General features: G+C 43.8%; 1 protein-coding gene across 1 annotated transcript in view; it reads left to right on the top strand.

The window, feature by feature from the left end:
- The first annotated feature begins 237 nt into the window (after nucleotides 1–237).
- The window catches only part of ELAPOR2 (endosome-lysosome associated apoptosis and autophagy regulator family member 2), a 91,920-nt gene continuing 73,230 nt past the window's right edge, over nucleotides 238–18,927 (top strand). The window contains exon 1 of the mRNA XM_062490841.1: nucleotides 238–366. Within this exon, the coding sequence (XP_062346825.1) occupies nucleotides 238–366 (129 nt within the window). The remainder of the gene's footprint in view (nucleotides 367–18,927) is intronic.

Below are 18,927 nucleotides of genomic sequence, written 5' to 3'. Positions count from 1 at the left end.
GCCGGCCCCTCCTCCCGGCTCTGGCTGTGCCGGCTGCCGGGGCGGGCGGCCGGCGGGGCCGCTGTGTCCGACAGCCCCGGGGTTATGCTCGGCTGCAGGCGGGGCGCAGGGCCAGGGGCAGCCCGCGGCCGGGGCTCGGAGGTGTCCGGCAGGAGCAGGGGGCGGTGATCCCCGCCAGCACCCCCCGCCCCCGGGAAGGGGTGCGCGGGCGCTCCGCGGCGGGGGAGGAGGAGGAAGATGATGCTGCTGAGGATGCTGAGGATGCGGCGGGCCGGAGAGGAGCGGGGGTACCCGGGCAGCGCCTGGGTGTGCTGCTGGCTGCTGGGCTGGCAGGCGGCCGCCCTGCAGCTGCCGCCCTGCCAAGAGGTGAGATTTTCCTCCTCCTCCTCTTTGGGTTTTCCCTATCCGTAAGGGCGGGTGTGGGGTATGCACCGGCTCGGGCGGAGGGTGACAACCCAGCAAGGGGGTGTTGCTGGCTGTTGGAGGCTCCCCCAGCGCTGTCCGTGGATGGGAGAGGGCTCAGAGCCACGGGGACGGTCCCTCCGCCGCGGTGCGGGCGGGGTCTCTGGGGCGGCCGAGCTCCCCCGCATCACGGGTGCAGCGGCTCCCTTGGCCGTCGGTCGCGAACCGCACTCCCCTTGCCCGTGGTGATCGCTGCTCCTCTGGGTGCATGGAAATAGTAGAGTCCCCCTCCAAACGAAGGGGGCTCGGCCGGCCTCGCTGTTTCTCTAAATACCGCGTTGAATCAGCGCAAAGGTGGAGGGTAAGGCAGGGATGGTGTGTGAAGCTGTCCCGCCCTCCCCGTGTCAGCTCGGTGTGTCCGGGGCTGAGCCGTGCTTGTGACGTGCGGAGAGAAACTTTCAGGCTCTCTACTGCTGTAAGAACCCGAACCTGGAGGGAGTCGGTGTGTTCGGAGCAGGGACGCTCCACACGGCTGTGCGGGATGCGGGGCTGAGGCGGCCGGATAGGGATGCGCAGCCCCCGGTGGCCCCTGACGTTTCCCAGGGAAGTGACCTGGGCTTCATGAAGCTCTTTTCTAGGGTTTCCAGCCTCACTGCTACATGCTCTTGAAGAGCAAGTGGGTCTTTTCCGTGTTTTAAACCAGCAGTAGAGGTGTGGAGGTGGGTATCACCATCCCAAGGTGGCCGGAGCTCTGCTCGGGCAAGCAGAAACCTCTCAGTGGGTTAACAGCAGTCAGACCCCTTCCTTCTAACCCCCTCCAATCCGAGGGTGCTCTGACCACTGCTTCCCCGCTTTACCTCCTGCAGTTGCACCGTTTAGCAAGAACTAATTTGTACATTCTCAGTGTGGTTTTGGGGGTGGGTGACTGCCGACAGACGGTAGCACTCAGCTGGTGAAGGGTCTTGATCCATGCTTGGGGGCTATTGCAATGTGGGACCTCCTCGGCTGGGGCTACAGGAGACCATGTCTCCTTCCTGTGATGGAACAGAGCATTTCTGACCTGGGGAATGTTCTCTCTTTGCCTATGAAATTTCCTTGTTGTCTTCCAAGTGGCAGAGCTCAGTGCTAGTCTAGCGTGGGAAATCTTGCAGTAGGGAGAGGTGATGTCTGGCAAATCAGTGTCTGTTTTGGGCAAGTTTCTCCTAAATGTTGATCATTCTCAGGGCACGTTTTCCCTAAATGTTAGTCATTCTCAGAGAAAGCAATTTTATGCTGCTACCTGCCTCAAATTACGTATCTCCATATTCAGCTAGTGAAGGGAAACAGGTACTTTTAGAGCTGTTTTTATCCTAAAGTCTTTGGTTCAAAAAAATGAACCCTCTGCAGATGGTTAAAGCTGAGAGCTGAATCTGTGCAGTGTTACCAAAATGTAGAGCTGGTATTTTGAGCATCTTGTACTGGGCTTTAGGTGTGCAAATTCTCTCTGGAGACCCACTCCTGTACCCCTTCAAATCTGGACCTGTGTGCTTTTGCTTTCTTTTCAGAGAGGCTAACAACGTTGTTTTACTTAACTTGAATGCTCTTTGGAACAAAGACAGCCCTCACCCACATGGTTAAAAAGCTGTGTGTTGTGCTGGGGTGTGTGCAGCCATGAAAGTGTGTGTCCCAGGAAATATAATTACAAACGTGTCTGGATAGAGACAGAGGGGGAAAAAAAAGGAGCTTGGAAAGAACCAGGATAGCAGATGAACTGCTTCGCAGAAGGGAAGAACAGAACTTAATAGTTTTGTCTCAAAATGTTGCCATGTGCCCTAACTCAGTCCGATTGGAGTGACCTGGGTGTATTGCCATTAAAAACACATCAGCTCCCGATGGGATTGACTCTGATTTGGGCAGACTCAGACAGAAGTTGTACCATAAGAAGCACAGCCTGTCAGAGGGTATTGCAGTCCTTTAAAGACTTGGTAAAGGTCTTTTGTTTTATACCCAGAAGGTCTGAGAAGCACAAGGCTTAATGTACTGACAGATAGTTCGTTTGCAGTCTATAGGGGATTCTTCTTTAGCAGCGCTTTCCTCACTCCTTCCTTGACAACTTGTTTTTTTGTTCCCTCACTTACGACAAATACAGATATCTGCTGGTTTGTGAGATTTCTGTGCTGGCACAACATTTGGAGCAGTGGGATCTCTGGCTGTGCCTGAGGCTCCTTGGTGCTCTGATTACATAGATAGTAAAATAATAATGTCTAGCAATGTCACTTTCCAGAAACCTTTTTGTCATTGACTTAATTAATCAGGGACTGTAGTAGTTCAGCACACTGGATTTAGGAGGGGTGTGTTTGTGCTGCAAACCAAAGGTACAAGCAGCTTGAATGAATGTTCCTGTGAGTTTTTGGGGTAAACTGATACAGCCATAAGCTTCTGGCACAGCAGTGTTCAGTCCAGGCTGTGATGGTCGTTCAGATCGTGAGCCCTCCCTGAGCTCTCCAATGCCAGCAGCAAATTTAAAGGTGATTTGTGCATCTCTAAGAGATAGAGGCAGTCTCAGCTTGGATGGCTGGGGTTCCTCTGGGGTACAGAACCTGGGGAGACCCTTTACTGTAATGCTGTGCCTCTGGTGACTTGGCAGTTTGAATTAGGACAATGGCTGGAGAATAAGTGCTGGGTGAATTCCTTCTGCTATGCCAGTGATGGTCAGGGTACTCATGCAAATATTTCGTGTGTTGCATAAATTATGACTTTGAGTGGAATTGATGACACCCATGCTTTTCACTGCCATTAAATACACATTAAACTGTTATGTTGGAAATAATGAGATATTTATGCTAGTCCCACTGCTGCTGCAGGGACAATTGCTGTTACATCTTATGTTCCAGTGTTTGGTACTTTTTCTTTTCTAAACTTTTCAACTGACTGGGTCTTCTTCAGCTTCCCCTTAGAGATTCATCCAAATCTGAGCAGATTTTGCTTTTAGGACATTTGATACTCAGCCTAAATGGGTCTTTTCTTCATTCAATCTTTCCTTTCCCTGTGTTGTTTTTGAAATAATAATAACAATTTAAAAAATTGAACTCACCGAGTGACTCTTCTTTTAATTCCCATTCAGCCAAATTGCTTTCAAAGACAGACACAGAGTATCCTGCTGGCAAAGATGTTTTCTTTCATACTCCTGTTCGACTCTCAGTTATTATGCAGATTGAGACATGCCTTTGACATTGATAATAAATGTGATTCTGATACACTGCAAGGTTTACCTGCTGTTTCAGTAGACAGGTAAATTAAAGGGTAATGCTAAATGGTTTCTTTCAGGGAATGAATTTTTGTACTAGTCTGCTAGAATGCTTATAGAAAAGACAAAAAACAATATAAGAAATATTCTTGGAAAATGAAAGAGTCTTTCATAAAATCACTTGCAAAGCAAAGGTAAAGAAGGCTTAAGAACATAGGGGAAGCATGAACTTGAACTTAGGTCAAGTAAGGTGGATTTGGTGTGTTGAAATGGTGCCAATATTTCATGATGAGAAAAGGTTAAAAATGGATTATGTCTAAGAGAAGTGTGAAGTATTTTAAGTATATTAGTATGTTAAATCGGGATACTAGGTACTGAGCTAAGCAGAGTGGGAAACAATGTGAAATTCTGTCTTTGCATGTAAAGGCTGGAGAGGGGATGTGCTAGTCTTGGAAAGGTGTTACATAAGCCAACATGCCTGTCACCAAGTACACATGGCAGGAGTAACAGGGATGTCTGCTGGCAAGAATCTGAGTATCTGAAACACTCTTGTGTTGTAAGGGAACTGTACCTGCTTGGGAAGAGGTTTTGAGTCATTGCAGAAGACTCTGTAAAAGCTGCACATGTGCTGATGGTGAAACAATTTGGGTGGGTGATTAAAAGAAAAAGAAAAGAATAAAACCTGTCAGAGTGGTTTTGTGCCCTATCATTAGTACTCAGGAACCGTGAACGCTGTGTTTGTTCTACCTCTGGTTAATGAGCACACAGTGATCACTGCAAAAGGTGGGGCTGTCCAGGTAAGGAGGGAGTAACTTGACAGAGCAAGAAAAAGAGCAGGCATTGATGCATGGGGTAAAGAAAATTAATGAGATGCAAATCTATAGGATAAAGTAGAAATAAAAACGGTTTTTGTGCACTTGAAAGGCTAAGTGTTTTTATTTTTAGAAGGTAATAATTTCTTATTTTTATGTAACTGTAAACAATCTTCGGGTTGATCAAATACAACTATTTGATCTCTGAGATTAATTTAGTCTCTGTTGGCTTTAAAATCTCTGTAGGGATTAGCTCATTTAGGGAGAAATTCTCCTAAGTTGGTTTCCTCGCTGCCCCTTATTTGTGTCCTTGTCCCTTTCTCTGAAGCATCGGCATTTGCTATTTTGGCAACAGAGCAGGTGCTACCTATACCAGTTGCTGGGATGATCCAAATGTTTTATTCCCTTATTTCTCACCACCTTGAAAAATATTAGACACTTAATCTATGAACAATTCATGGTCAGCAGAGGCGGCTGTGGAAAGATTCCTATGCAGACCATTTTATTTCTTTCATGCCTTGCTACATGGAGTTTGTCTTTGTGGGGGAAAGAGAAATGTACAAAATCCATTTTCCATGATGATGAAGGGTCATAAAGTTGAGAAAAGAGGAGCAAAAAAAGGCTACAAAACTGTTGACAATGAAGTCAATGGAGTGGAAACATGTGCACAAAAGGTGAGGAGACATGCTAAAACACAGGTACAACAGCAGAAAGCACATGAGCAACTGAGGTGGGGGGAGCACAGGAGAGACTGGTGAGGTGTCAGCAATGAAAACCTGGAAAGGAAGACAGATGCTGGTATAAAAACTGGATAGTGAGCCATGGTTGTAATGATTCAAGGATAAGAGAATGGTGGAAACTGCTGTAACAGACCATAAACTCAAAAGAGTAGTAGCCATTAAACCAACACAAGATTGCATTTCTCCCACCGTCAAATATCACTGGATCAGTCAGGGTGAGATTTATCATTTATAAAGAAGGCCTTGATTTTATTTTCTCTTTTTCTTCATAGGTTGAGGTTGAGTGAGAATGGGAGCTGTGCTGGGACTCCTGACACATCCATGCATCACGGAGGCAGGGCCACCAGCCAGCCAGGGGCCAGGATGGGTTTTTGCAGGGATTTGAGCTCTCAGTTGCCTCATCCAGGCCGTGTTTTCCACCAGGTGTTGTTTGGGAACGCTTTGGCATTTCTGTGTGGTGCTTTATGCCAGGTGATGACCTGGGTCAGAAATGCTGGAAATCACTTGAAGGGAACCTTTTCTGTGAGCCTGACCCTGTGCTCAGTGGAGGTGTTGGCAAGGTTCCCACTGGCTGCAAGGACCGTGGAGAAGAGCCAGGGGCTCTCAGACCTGCAGGGTCAGGCTGTGGGCAGCACGGGGATGCCATCACTGCAGGCTTCCCTGTGTCATATAGTAGGTTGCTGTCAACACCGGCTGAAGGAATTGGTAAGCGCCAACTTAGTAGGAAAAAAAAAAATTAGGGAAGAACAGATAAGGGTTGGTAAAAAGAAAAGTAGCCTTGAATGTGTCATACTTCAGATAGGAAAGATAGAGTGTTTGGGAACAAGCCCCACATGTCTCCCAGATTATGCCAAGGTTTTTCTAGAAGCTGCTGCTGTGAAGGTCCCATGTTGTTATCCAGCATGGCCATATCTTCCCTAACTCTTACTCCTCCTTGGAAAAGAGTGTCCTGCTCACTACCCCTTGGTAATACCTCAGGTCTTACCCTGGGCCTGAAAATGGGTTTAGATTTTGATTGCTGGTACTGGGAACATTTTGGTTTTCAGTCTTTTGAAAACAAAAAAACTCTGGTTTTGAAGAAGAGAAATGGATACACTTTTTATTTTTTTTTAACAACCATCTTTTAAAGCAAACAAACAAACAAACAAACCCCTTTAAATTACAAAACATTATCTGAAGTCTTATAATGACCTTGTTTCACAAGCACTGTGATACTCTCCTTGATAAATAGTGCCAGACAGTAATCACTGTGCACTTGGGACATGGGCTCAGAGCTGATTTCAGATGATGTAGGATGACATGTGCAGCTGAGCTTTGTGTTGGTGCTGATGATCCTGTCACTGTGCTGAGTCAGAACTAATGCTGATTCAGCTGCAAACTCACCTGCCGAAAGGAAATGAAATAAGTTAATTAAAAAAACAAAAGAAATGGGTGACAGTTCTGCTGGGAGAGTGGCAGAGATGACTCAGTCAGTGTTTAGGTTCTGGGGTGATAGAAGTGGTACAGGAGGCTTTGGGACCTACTCAGGGGCACAAGTCTGGTCTTCTTTATTTCTAGAACATAAAATTTTGGTGGGGCAGAGCTAGCCTGGATTTACACTGAGATAATGACAAGAGGATTGTATTTCCTGATGTAGGAAGAAGAAAATGAGAGCTGTGTGTTAAAGGTGTGAAAGAACTGGATTGCTGCTCTCTGTTGTGCTTTGACTTAAGAGATACAAGTGCTGTCCCTGCAAGGAAAAGTATTTGCTGGCTGCAAGGCATATTTCAATGAAAAAAAAAAATAATTCCAGATGATGGTGTATTCCCAACTAGAAAATTTCTTTGACATTGAGTTTTTACTGCTACAAAGAGAAGACAAATCACTCATCCCGTTGATATGGGATTAACCTCTCTTACCTGTTAGTGTTTTGTGGTCAAGAAATACAACACACAACAGAAGTGATTTATGGTGATACTTGCAGACTATTGGAAAGTACCTATAAAAAGTGATAGGAGCTGTTATCTGGTGGTGAAAATGCTGGCTAGCTCAATTTTCATTTGGTTAGATTTTGTTCCACCTTAGAGGTACAAATATTTTTCAGGGATAATCCTCAGGAAAGTGGCTCAGGGTGTTTGGGATTGGTTAAAAGGCTACCACCCTGCCAAGAACAGAAACATCAGGAGAAGTTATTCCTGTAAACAAGATGAGCCAGTCCATGAATGTGGGCAGATCTCTGGCCCTCTTCTAATTAGCAGGGTAGACCCAGTCAAAAGAGCTGTATTCTAGACGATAGTTACCAATGTGGGTTACTAGTGCTAATCTTATAATCCAATTTGATGAAAAACCCCTGCTTTAGGGAGAGGGTGAACTTTCCCTCTGAGGGTGGAACTGACCTGAACTTGCTTAGAGGTGTTTTTGATGTAATGAATATGGTCAGAAAATTCAAATGCATTAGATAACCAAGCCAGAGGGAGGAGCGATGGGGAGTGTAAAACCTGAAGATGCCGTTAACATAATTTCTGCTGGCTTGATAAAATACAGCACACATTTAATAGTAGAGAAACCAGTGTGTTGATTGTACTGTCACAGACAACTGAAGTGCACAAGGTGGTGACTGCTAGCAGCAAACTGAAGGGTGAAAGGTGATTTAGTTCTGAGCTGTTGACTCTTAAAGTGTTAATTTCCCACGGTGTTTTCTGTGGTGTACGAAATCCTTCTGGTTTTGTGCTTGCTCTCTGAGGTTTCATAAAGGAAGACCTTCACACAGGCTGGTTGCGTTTAATACATACAAGGGGTGGTGCAGTGTCTTTGGAGAGATGTACAGCAGAAATGCAAGACTGGTTTTTCCCAGGCTTTTATATCCATGGCTCCCTCCTGCTGGCAGGTCAACAGTGCTGATCAAATGCTGCTTGTTTCTGGTAAGCTGCTTTTTATCTCCAGCTCTGTGGTTCCCTGAAGCAAATGAAGAAAATAAAGAGTTCCCAAGACAGTTCTTTTGTTTGTTTGTTCTTATTTAATCAAATTTTTTAAAAATTCAGACTTCTCTTGAAAGGAAAGAATGAGGGGCCATAATCAGACCTCTTTATGGCAGGATTCATGCTTGTATGGAGGGACATCTCAGGGATGCTGGGGAAAGGCTGCATGATAGAATTGGAGTGGGAAATGATTCAGATTATCACGTTGCACCTTCCTTGCAAGCACCTGCCCTGCAGACCTGCTGATGAGCAGCTTGTGTTGCCTTGTGATGAATGTCAAGTGTCCTGATTAGTAGGAGAGTGGCTCTCCCCTGGAGCTGCTCAAGTAACAGCTGAACCTAGGCCAACTCTCTCCTCTTCCAGCAGATCTGACAGGATGATTGTCAATTAATGCCTGGTTTTGATGTTGAATATAGGATACACCAGGGCTCTGAATTCTCCTTTTTTAAGCTGGAAGCCCACTGTTCTCTGTGTTAGCTTCTGCATGGTGAAGCAGTAGATCCAGAGGCATTGCTCTATCCTGCACCAAAGGAACACATCCTGTTAAGAGTCAAGCCATCCTTTCAGGGATGTGCTGACCAGGTATCACAGATAGTTCAACACTGAGCCCTGAACTGCTACTGAAATAACTGTGATCAATGATCACACTCCCATTCACCCCAGCTGAAAGGAGGCATAATGACAAAAACAATCAATTCCTATATCTTTTTGTTTTACAGTATTTTTAATGGCACTTAAAGCCAACTGTACTTAACTGTTTGCTGGCTCCTCTGGAAAGTCATTGTTCTGCAGTTCCAGCTTTTAAATCGAGAAAATCCCAAACAAACCAGCTGGTTTGCTGCATTGCCTGTTGTGATACTGACCTGCAAATCTCTTGAACTGCTTTGCTAAACAAGGGAAAAAGATTTCCTTAAAGCCTCATCATGTGGTTGTGCAGGAATCACAGCTTTCATTGAAAAAGGTGGGAGAAAAGAAAAGTTAAGTTGGCTCCTCAGTATTGAAGAGTTGAAAATGTGAATTTAAAATCTGCAAAGTTAAATGAAGTGGAGCTAAGTTGTATAGCGTTTTAAGGTCCTGTGGCACTTAAATAGGTTATATGAATTTGATGGGGTGGAAGCAATGATGCCTGACTCAAGGTTTTGGGAGGCTTTATGTGACTGTTACTGAAAGCACCATTTGATTAACAAACTTTGACATTATTTAAATTTAGCACCTACATTGTAGATAGTCTGATGGGAAGACCCGGTAGTGCCTCATTGGGCACAACACATGCTAGAAATAAAAATAAATTGTTGGGATAATGACCTGCTCTCATAGGCAGTCTCTAGCCTGCTGTATAGGACAGGCCCATTGAGCTCTGCTCCCTGAGCTGTCAGTGTCCCTGGCATGGATTGGCCCATGGCAGCTGGCACAGCATGAGACACTGGATGGGATCTGGATGAACTCCACAGGAATCCTGCAGTTAGGCAGGATGAGGCAGTTTTGTCATGGGATGATGATAACTGGGTACTTTTTATACGTTAGGAAATAACGTAGCACCCTCAAGATTCTTCAGGACAGCAGAAAACCAGTGTGAAGGGACCTTGCTCCAGTGAAGATCCATGCATAGTCCAAGCATGAGATCCCAATGGTGTGGGAGTGACACAGGGCAGAAACAGCATTTCTACCATAAAAAGAACTTAACTTGCTTTTAGTTGTACAAGTTAGGCACCCATCTTAACCTACGTATCTGGCAGAGACAGTCACCACTCAAGATTAATATTTATCATCTTGAAAGGGATTTTTCTGCTGAATGTGCCCATTTTCTCCCACTGACTACAGAAGAATGCTGGCTTTTGCCAGGTAGATGGTCCTGGCAAATCTGAAGTTACCTGAAGTAAAATAAAGGACCCATCTGTGGAATCAGTCTCCAGGGTGAGTTGCATTAGCTGCTACACAAGCTTCAAGGTCACTCTGCAGCACTCTGTAAGCTGCAGGGGTGAGGGTGTTTTGATAAGGCTGGGACATCACAGCAGTGCAGCTAGGTCTCTGCAGTGACCTAATTATACTGGAGAAGGGACCTAAATCTTTGCCTCTGAACTGCTGAATTAGAAGGGAAACAGCAGGAACACAGTCCTGGTCCTTAGTTCTGGAGAGCTGTTTGTGAGCCAAGAGTTTTTATTGCTTTGCCTTGTAGCAGCTTCCTACCAAAGGTGCATTATCACACAGCAGAGCCCCTTCCTACCCAGGAAATAATTAATATCAGGCTAATGCCAGGGTAAATTTCTGTATTATACATGCAGGATATACCTATGTTTGTCTGTCTGTCTATCTATCTGTCTCTAGACACACAAGCTGAGCTTGCCTGTAACAATCAGCTTGCAATTTGTCAAATGGGCTAGACCTTGTATCTGTATTTAATTTCCCACTGCAAAAGGGCTGCACAATTTTTTTATGGCTTCCCCTGTGCGTGGTTACAGGCTGGCTGCATTGCCCAGGCAGGTAAGCCAGCTATGAATGCATTTCTTTCTTTGTGTCCTAGACTGGGTCATATCTCATGGGCACAATCAGTAGAGCAAGGGACAGCTGAGGAACTGTGCCTGAGCAAAACCTTGATCTCTCCCTCCTGCCTTTCCCCCAGTCCATGGGCTGATGAGTTGCTGCTGATTGATTTGACTGATGCAGCTCTTGTGATAAGACATTGCCCTGCCCCTGGAAAAGGGTTTAATGGGGCTATGGACAAAGCTCTCCCTACTGCTGTCACACCAAGCTCATTCCTCACCAGGCCTTGGTTGGATGCAAGAGGGAATCTTGCAGCTCCAGGCACTCTCTAGCTGCTAGAAATGCTAACAAATTTGGATTTGTAGCTGCCTAAGCTTCCTTAGCATTAAGGGTAAATCTGGACTTCAGGAGAATTGTGCACTGAGCAAGGCTTTGCTAGACCCTGCAACTGGAAATCATTTTAACCAGAGTCAGCAGCACAGACACAGAAAAGAGTCCAGAAGCTGAATGCAGCTGATGGCCAAGTTAAATCTGTGTTTCTCCACCATTTACTTAGCTTAGGCTGCCTTAGGCTGCTAGTTTCTCCTTGGTTTTATTTATTAGTTGTTCTTGCAGTGGAAATGGACTCTGTGAGCTTGGAGACAACCCAGGAGGGCAGTACTGGATGAGGGTTGCTCATAAGTGTACAGTGTTACATATTTTTCTTGTCAGGCTGTGATTTAAGATATTGCTTTGTTCAGTGATCAGGGTTATTTCACATAAGGTAGTTAGGTGCTCACAAAGGGCTGGTCCTATCTTGAGACGAGTGGTTCCAAGTCAGGCAGAGGTTCCCAAGCTAAACCTCCCAAGCATGATGTGTCTCTAGTGTTAAAGGTGTCACCAGTCTCTATTTTGTCTTTCTTTTTTTTCTCAAAATGAGATATTCATAAAAACATATAGTATTCCAAACTTGAATATCAACAAAGATTCAGCTAAAATTTGTAAAGAAAAAAAGTCTTATTTGTTATTTATTTTTCCTGTTTGAAAATACTCAGCCATCTGGTCAGCAAACAAGTAAAATGTTGAATGATATTGGAAGCAAAATATCCACTGAAAAACAATGAATGGGAGAAGGAAACAGTTGACAGTCTTTCTGTAGCATGTTAGGTTTTGGTTTTGCAGTATTTTTTTTCCACAGAGAAGACTCCTGGGTAAATTTTGTATTTGCAAAATGCAGAACCTGGTAATCTTCATGTAAGTAAATGCAGCTTTGGCAAAGCCTGAAGTCAATGAAGTTATTTTTACTTCCCCACTAGGATTAATTAGGTTTGGCAAAAGAAGCACCCCTTTCCTTCATTTTCAAAATGAAGTATTACATATATATTACATACAAAGTATTACATATAAATGTAGTAGTATTATACATAAATGCAATATTATATCATAGTGTAATGGAATAAGTAATATTGTATAGAAGTGTAACAAAGTCCTCCCTATAAACATGTTTTCTGTCAGTGTGACCACTTTGGCTAAAATTATGTGAGTTGGAGTGCAAATCAATTGTTTTGACACAAAACTGTCCAGTACTTGTAGCTCTTCCTTGGAGGACTGTATCTATTGGTAGAGGAGATTTTGGATTGGGGTAGCATTCCCTTCCACACTGAAGGTTTATTTCACTGATTCTCTCCCTGAAGTGAGCCAGACTCATCCATCCCCATGGAGAGAGGGAGGAACACACCAGGAGCACACAGACTGCGTCACTAGTGATGAGGGAATGAGGGATGGGTTTGTCACACCCTGCCCAGTGCAGGCCAAGTACCTAATGGGTGTTCTTTCATATAGCAACATCTCTCAAGAGAAAGGGAAACATGGAGCAAATGCATTTGGTGGGAAATTGTAGAGGAGGTGACAGGGTAGAAAAATGATACAAGATCAGATAAGCATCACCCAGGCTTCCCTTTAATTCCTTCTGTGTTGTTCCTTTTCTAATAGTTTTCTGGTGCTTGCCGTGAAAATTTCTTACACCTAATGGAAAGTGATAACCCACAGCAGAGGGACAGAAATGGAAGCTTTGCAAAATGCTTGTGCATGTGCCTGCTTTTAAGCACATGAATAATTCCTCTGAAGTTTGAAAAGGAATGCCTCATTTAAGATGAAGCTGAAGTTAAATACCATCCTGGATTAAAGTCAGGGAATTCTCTGTATCACAGAGTCAATTGTCTGACATAACTGAGATATATTATTGAATTTAAATCTTTTGTCTCTGATAAACTGAGGATTTTGCTTTAGGTGCAGTGTTGAAAACAAGCATATTGATTGGTGTTAAGAATATTTAAATGTTAAGTCAGTTTGGTTCTCATTTCTTGTGGGTTTTCATAGAAATATTTTTTTTCTGTATATATTCTGCAGATGTTTTAAGACTAACTTATGATGTCCTCTTATATGCTTTTTAAAATGGAATTGTGTAGCAGATTGGACAGGATGATGCTGTGGGACTGCTACTGGAGGGGAACTACAATGAAATGGGCCTTTTTGATTTCTCAGATGATTAAATCTGGCCATAGTTCAGGTCCCCACAGGATCAAAGTTGGCACTTTGTAAAATATTGTTACCTTTATCTTCCTCTACATGAACGCCCTGGGAGCCCTGTGAGGATGAGACAGTTTGGCAGTAGTGAACTGAATTATGGAAGATGCATTTTCCCTGTGGACACTGTAATTGCAGCAGTTAAACCTGGTTCAGAGCTGAGGCTCAGTGAGGAAGTGGCCATACAGAAGGAGAGGCACAAACTCTTGGATGCACTTGCACATGTCCAAAAATATTAATGTTGAGCAAATTGTTCACTCACATTGGAGGAGCCTTGTAGATACATGTGCTATAGTATTTGCCTTGACATTTGCTCCATCTGGCTCATTTTTCTCAAGTACATGGATATCATTTCCTCACTGAAGTTATCAGCTCAGGTCCTCATCTAAGGTACCTTATTTTGTCCTACTAATCTGTTTTATATCTGATGTGGTTCTAGTTTGTGAATTCTACACACCTCAGGAGCACCCAAAGTGAGGGTTTTCCTGTGTCCTTTATTTTGAGATTATAAAAAGGGACCCCAATTTATCATCTCGTCTTGCATCTGGTAAAGAGAGGTCATGACCAGGCATGAAAACAAGTGAGTTCATTTGGCTAGTGCTTCAGGAAGTGGTGAAATTTAGCCCTGTGTTGGTGGTGTTGTTCAGAAGGAGAACAAGGAGCAGAAATAAAAAGGAAAAGGTTGTCCTGGGAGATGGACAACTCAGTGTCCAAGGGAAACCTGGTGAAAGCTTATACATCTGTTGAGTGGAGGCTGCCTGGGTCTGCTTGCTCACCTTGGAGTAGTTGGCTCATCTGCTTGCTGTCCCTCTCAGGTCTGGGACCTCCTGATCACTGAGTCACAAAATGGTTTGGTTTGGAAGGGACCTTAAAGATCATCTGGTTCCAGCTCTGCCATGAGCAGGGACTCCTTTCATTCGACCAGGTTGCTCAGGGCTCCCACCCAACCTGGCCTTGATGACCTTGAATCCTTCACAAACTAAAACTCAGCAATTTTTTCGAGTGGCTTAATTAGGGGCACTTGGGATGCTGCAGGTACCTTAGGTAATTGCCTTCTTGGGATTTGCTTCTGAGCTATTAAATGGTTATAGCCTGAACCCTTTCTGAGCAGATTGTCTTCTGAATAGATAACAGTCAGCAACATCCATACTCAAAAAACCAGAAGCTTCTTTTTCATTTATAAGTCTTAAGCCCTGAATAGCTTGAAATAAAACATCAAGGTTGAAAAGGAGGAGGAATGAATAAAATCCAGCATATTAAAAGTTATAATTAGAACTGTGATCAACTTTGATACTGTCAGGTCTGTTTGACTGTAATGACAGAGTAGCTTTGAATAAAAAGCTTCACCATATTGGTAGTAAAACATGAATCTTGTTCTAGGAGAACATTTTGGCTGATTGCAGAGTGCCACGGCATGTGGATCTGAGATACAGCATGTGGGTGGTTTATCTGGTGTCCATATGCACGCAGTATTTGCATGAAGCGTGCTGTATACTTGATGTTTGTGAATAATAGGCACTAATATTTACTTTCCTGAAGAGAAAAGCTGGGTTTATGTGTATGGAAGTGACCTCGTGCAAACAGTTCTCTGCCAGCCTGTCTGGATGCTGCTCTGTTTGTGTGCAGGGAGCAGGGAGGGACACCCAGGCAGCTGGGGACTGTCCATCCACCTGGCACAGCAGCACTCACCCGAGCACTTTGGGCACCACCACCAGGACCACAGGGAGTCAGTGTGTCATTGTCCCTTCTGCAGGGCACTTGTCTGCTTTGTGCTCTGGCTGGTGAATACCAAATGACAAAACAGAGGATTTAGTGAGCTTTCTCCTTTAGAGTTTTGTAGGTAGAAATTTATGGCAGTGGAGGAGGGAAAATACTATAAAATCAAGTGTGAAGCACTGTATAGGTGTAGAAGAGGTTACAGGTGACCTTGCCCCTAATAAGTCACATTTGTACTAATTACCAAAGAAGAGGAACAGCCTTGCCCTCAATGGGTCACTGCTGTGACTAATAAAGATAAGTGTGATGAAAGGGGTGGGTTGGCTGCTCAGGAGGATTTTGAAGGCAGAGGGCCTGGAGAAAGAGGACCTTGAGGAGGTAGAGGAGCCCTGAGGAAGAAGGAATGATCTATAGAGATACAGAGACTAAATCAAGGAAGAGAGTTGCTGCTAGAAAGGATCTGCTGTGAGGTCAGTCTGGGTCTGATGCAGTCAGAGCTGAGCTGGGTGAAAGCTGTGTTCAGAGTCTGCAAACCAGCCCCCACAGTCACAGCCCAGCAGGAGCCAGCCACAGTCACTCTGCAGCTGGACCCTGCAGTAGGAGCTTGCTGTAGTCAGAGTCAGGATGGCTGAGCTGTAAAGAAGAATAAACCAGGACCCTTTTGATGTTGTTGAATGACAGTCTGTGTCTTGGCTCATTTCTACCCCTAATGAGATGTCTGCTGCAACATACTGCGCCTCTTTTTGCCTTTTTTTTTATTGTGATAGAAGAGTGTATAAGGTCTATATTTCCAGTAGTTAACAGGGCAACTACTTAAGCCATGCATAGGATGCCTAAATATTGATAGTTAAAAAGCTGTAGCCTATTAATGTTAGTTTGATGGACCTTCATGAGATTGTGAATATTGGCATTAAACTTGACAGTTTTTCCTTAAACCTAACATTTATGTTGATGCATGATCTTTCAGTCTAGTTGACTTCAATAACTACAGATTTAAGCCCTGAGAACCTACTTTAGCAAGGTGTTTTAGGAATTGGTCTTCTGGGGTTGCTGTCAAGGTGTGCCCTGTACCACTGGGACTCCGTTCTCCACCACAAACCTGTACCTGCAGTGACCCGAAAACCTCTTGTGACAAACAAGAACAAGTGAAGAAAGTGTTATTTTAAAATGCTTTTGTGGAGTATTGAAACAGGGATTGGTACTTTGGAAGAGAGAGTCTCAGGAAAATCATGGAAATGCTTGGACCTCCTGAAAATGCCAATCCTTGCTGTGTAAAAGCAAAGTGGTACAAAGCAGTGGGGTGAATGTCTGTAGGATTGTGTAAAATCTCCATATACAGTGAAAATGTCACTGAAAAGTTTAGCCACGTAGCATAGCAAGTTGTGTGCATTTATTAAATTTAAAATATGATTACTTGTGCATTTAAATGCATGTAATAAAAAGAAAATAAACGAAAAAGAACCCATGATGTATATATTTGAAATTGTAAGGTTTTCATGCAATGAATGTTAAAGAAGAGTGCCATGCATAGATTGGTTAGACAATAAAATCATTCTCAATTTGACAAGCTGCATTTATTTGGCTGTAAAAATCTGATGAAAATTACAAAAACTCGTAGCTCATAGCAGTTAATGGAAAAATATTCACTTTGTGGAACTGGATTAAACTTGTCCAAATATTACTGCTGGGTCACTAAAAGACTAGATGACTCAATAACATTAGAACAATGAAGATAAACTTATGTATCAGCATCCTTTATCATCATTTTCTTTACTCTGATTTTCTCTTTAACTTTTTTTTTTTTTTTTTTTTTTTTTAAGAAAATTTAGCTAACTGGAAAATTATGATTTTTTTTCCAACCAGTCTTGTCTAAAACCTGTTTGAGAAGCCGTAGAGATTTGCAGGTGAATTTTTTGGCTTTCAAGACTGAAGGGTTAAAAATCCCATAATCCAAAACCTGATGGCATAAAAGGAATCATTGGGATTTTTGCTTTGGATTTGGAGTTAACTCTACCCTGTGTAGATTACACTGAAGAACTCCCTGAGAAGAAAGGCTGGCCAATTGGGATGAAACCTCAATTTTTATGGGGTAATTAGGATGTGAAGCAAGCTTTCAAAAGAGTATATGAAAGAGTCAACCCCTTCTGCCTGTTCAAAAGTAATGGCTAAGTTTTCTGTGAAAAAAAAACCCCAGTTTGAATTCACAGTAACAACATGCTTGGTGGTTTTTATTTTAATAAGTTGGACTTCTCTCGATGTGTGAAATTGAGTGGAATTCATCTCTCCGAGTGGTGCTTCTCCAGTGGGCAGCGCTGCCCTCTTCAACTTGCATCCCATCCTATCCTGCCTGTACCAGTCCACCCTCCACTTGTGCTTGCTGATCCCAAAAGAATTTAGTATTTCCTTTACTGGTACAAGGGTTTTTCACCAGCAGGCCTCCTAGGGGAGAAAATGGAGAAGTGAGGGGAACTTAGTCACAGTGAATTCATCTTCACAGAGGTTAATTTTCAAGAGGGAAGGCTCTGAAGCATCTGTTGGTCTCTTGATGTTTGCAGAGTTTTGTGAGTATGAAAGGCTGAGAGTGCTCAGTGTTACAGTTCACCGAGACCACGGATGCCACCCTGCTACTCTGAAGAAAGCCTGTGTGCCTCTGACAAGTCCACTACCAGTGAGGTCTGACTGTGGCTTACTGCATTTGACATCTTTTTACAAAGGGTAAAGTGTTTTAAAGAATTTTGAGGAAGAACTGTGAGAAAATGATTGCAGCATTTTCTTTTTTCCACACCGAAGACAGTGCTGGTGTTGAAGTAGCTGACCTCCTCCAAAGCAGTTGCTATTTAAGGGCAGAAATGGTAAAGTCTAGCCTTATAATCAAATCCAAGGTGCTATTTAGACTGCAAAACCCTTTGAGAAAGGTCCTCTGGATCAGAAGGAGCAAGAACCTGGGTGGTTTAAGCATTATAACTGGATGAGTATCAGAAAAACACAGGGTTGCTGACAATCCTGAAAGGCAAATCAACACATGGGCTAGCAATACACTCGGTGTATCCCAGGGATTGGAAAGAACAATTGCTCTCTGTGTGATGAAACACTGACAAGTGAGAACTGTGTGACATACACGGTGTCCTGGCAGGAACAGGGGCTGTGGAGAAGGAGGAGATGGGGATGAGTGGTGGGAATGGCTCCCTTGTTGTGGAAATTGTCTGTGCTGTTTTTTTTGCACCACGCTATATTTTTATATTTCAAACTAAACTGGATTCTAAATTATATGGTCTTGTAACTAGGCAGTTTCTTATGTTTTCCTGTTCCTAAAATTTCTCTGTGTTAATCCAGTAAATGCTGATGGGTTACAAGGCACTGGTTATCACAGGAAGGGTCATGACAAGCTTGAGAGGCTTCAAGCTGCAGAGCTGCAGCTGTACTGGCTGAAAAGGGCATCTCCCCCCACCCTGGGTGCTGTGCCAAGGTTTTTGCCTGTCCTGAGATGTATTGTGCCCCAGGCATCATCACCTCTGAGCCTTCTGATGAAGAAGTTTGTGCCAGTACCCCTTGGTCCCTGAGGTTTGGGCAGCCTCATTACTGCATGGCGGTGGTTAAGCAAGGCACGTGAGGCTTTGTGTGCTTTCACTTGCATGGGAAGATCATAGAATTATAGAATAGTTTGTATTGGAAAGGACCTTAATGCTTATCCAGTCCCAACTTCAATCTTTCACTAGACCAGGTTGCTCCAAGCCACATCCAACCTGCCCTTGAACACTTCCAGTGAAGGAGCATCCTCAGCTTCTCTGGGCAACCAGTTCCAGTATCTCACCATTCTCTCAGTGAAGAATTTCTTCTTAATATCTAATTAAACCTGCTCTCTTTCAGTTAAAACCATTGCCCCTTCATACTCTCATTACGTGTCCTTGTGAAAAGCCTCTCTCCACCTCACCTGTACATCCCCTGAAGGTAGTGGAAGGTGCTGGAAGGTCTCCTCAGACACTTTTATTGGAGTATTTACCATAAAATAGCCCTCGTATTCCCGAGCC

This window comes from Cinclus cinclus, chromosome 4 (assembly GCF_963662255.1).
Source record: "Cinclus cinclus chromosome 4, bCinCin1.1, whole genome shotgun sequence".
NCBI classification, from domain to species: domain Eukaryota; kingdom Metazoa; phylum Chordata; class Aves; order Passeriformes; family Cinclidae; genus Cinclus; species Cinclus cinclus.
Note: the sequence above shows the minus strand (reverse complement) of the source record. Positions and strands in the feature narration are given on the sequence as shown.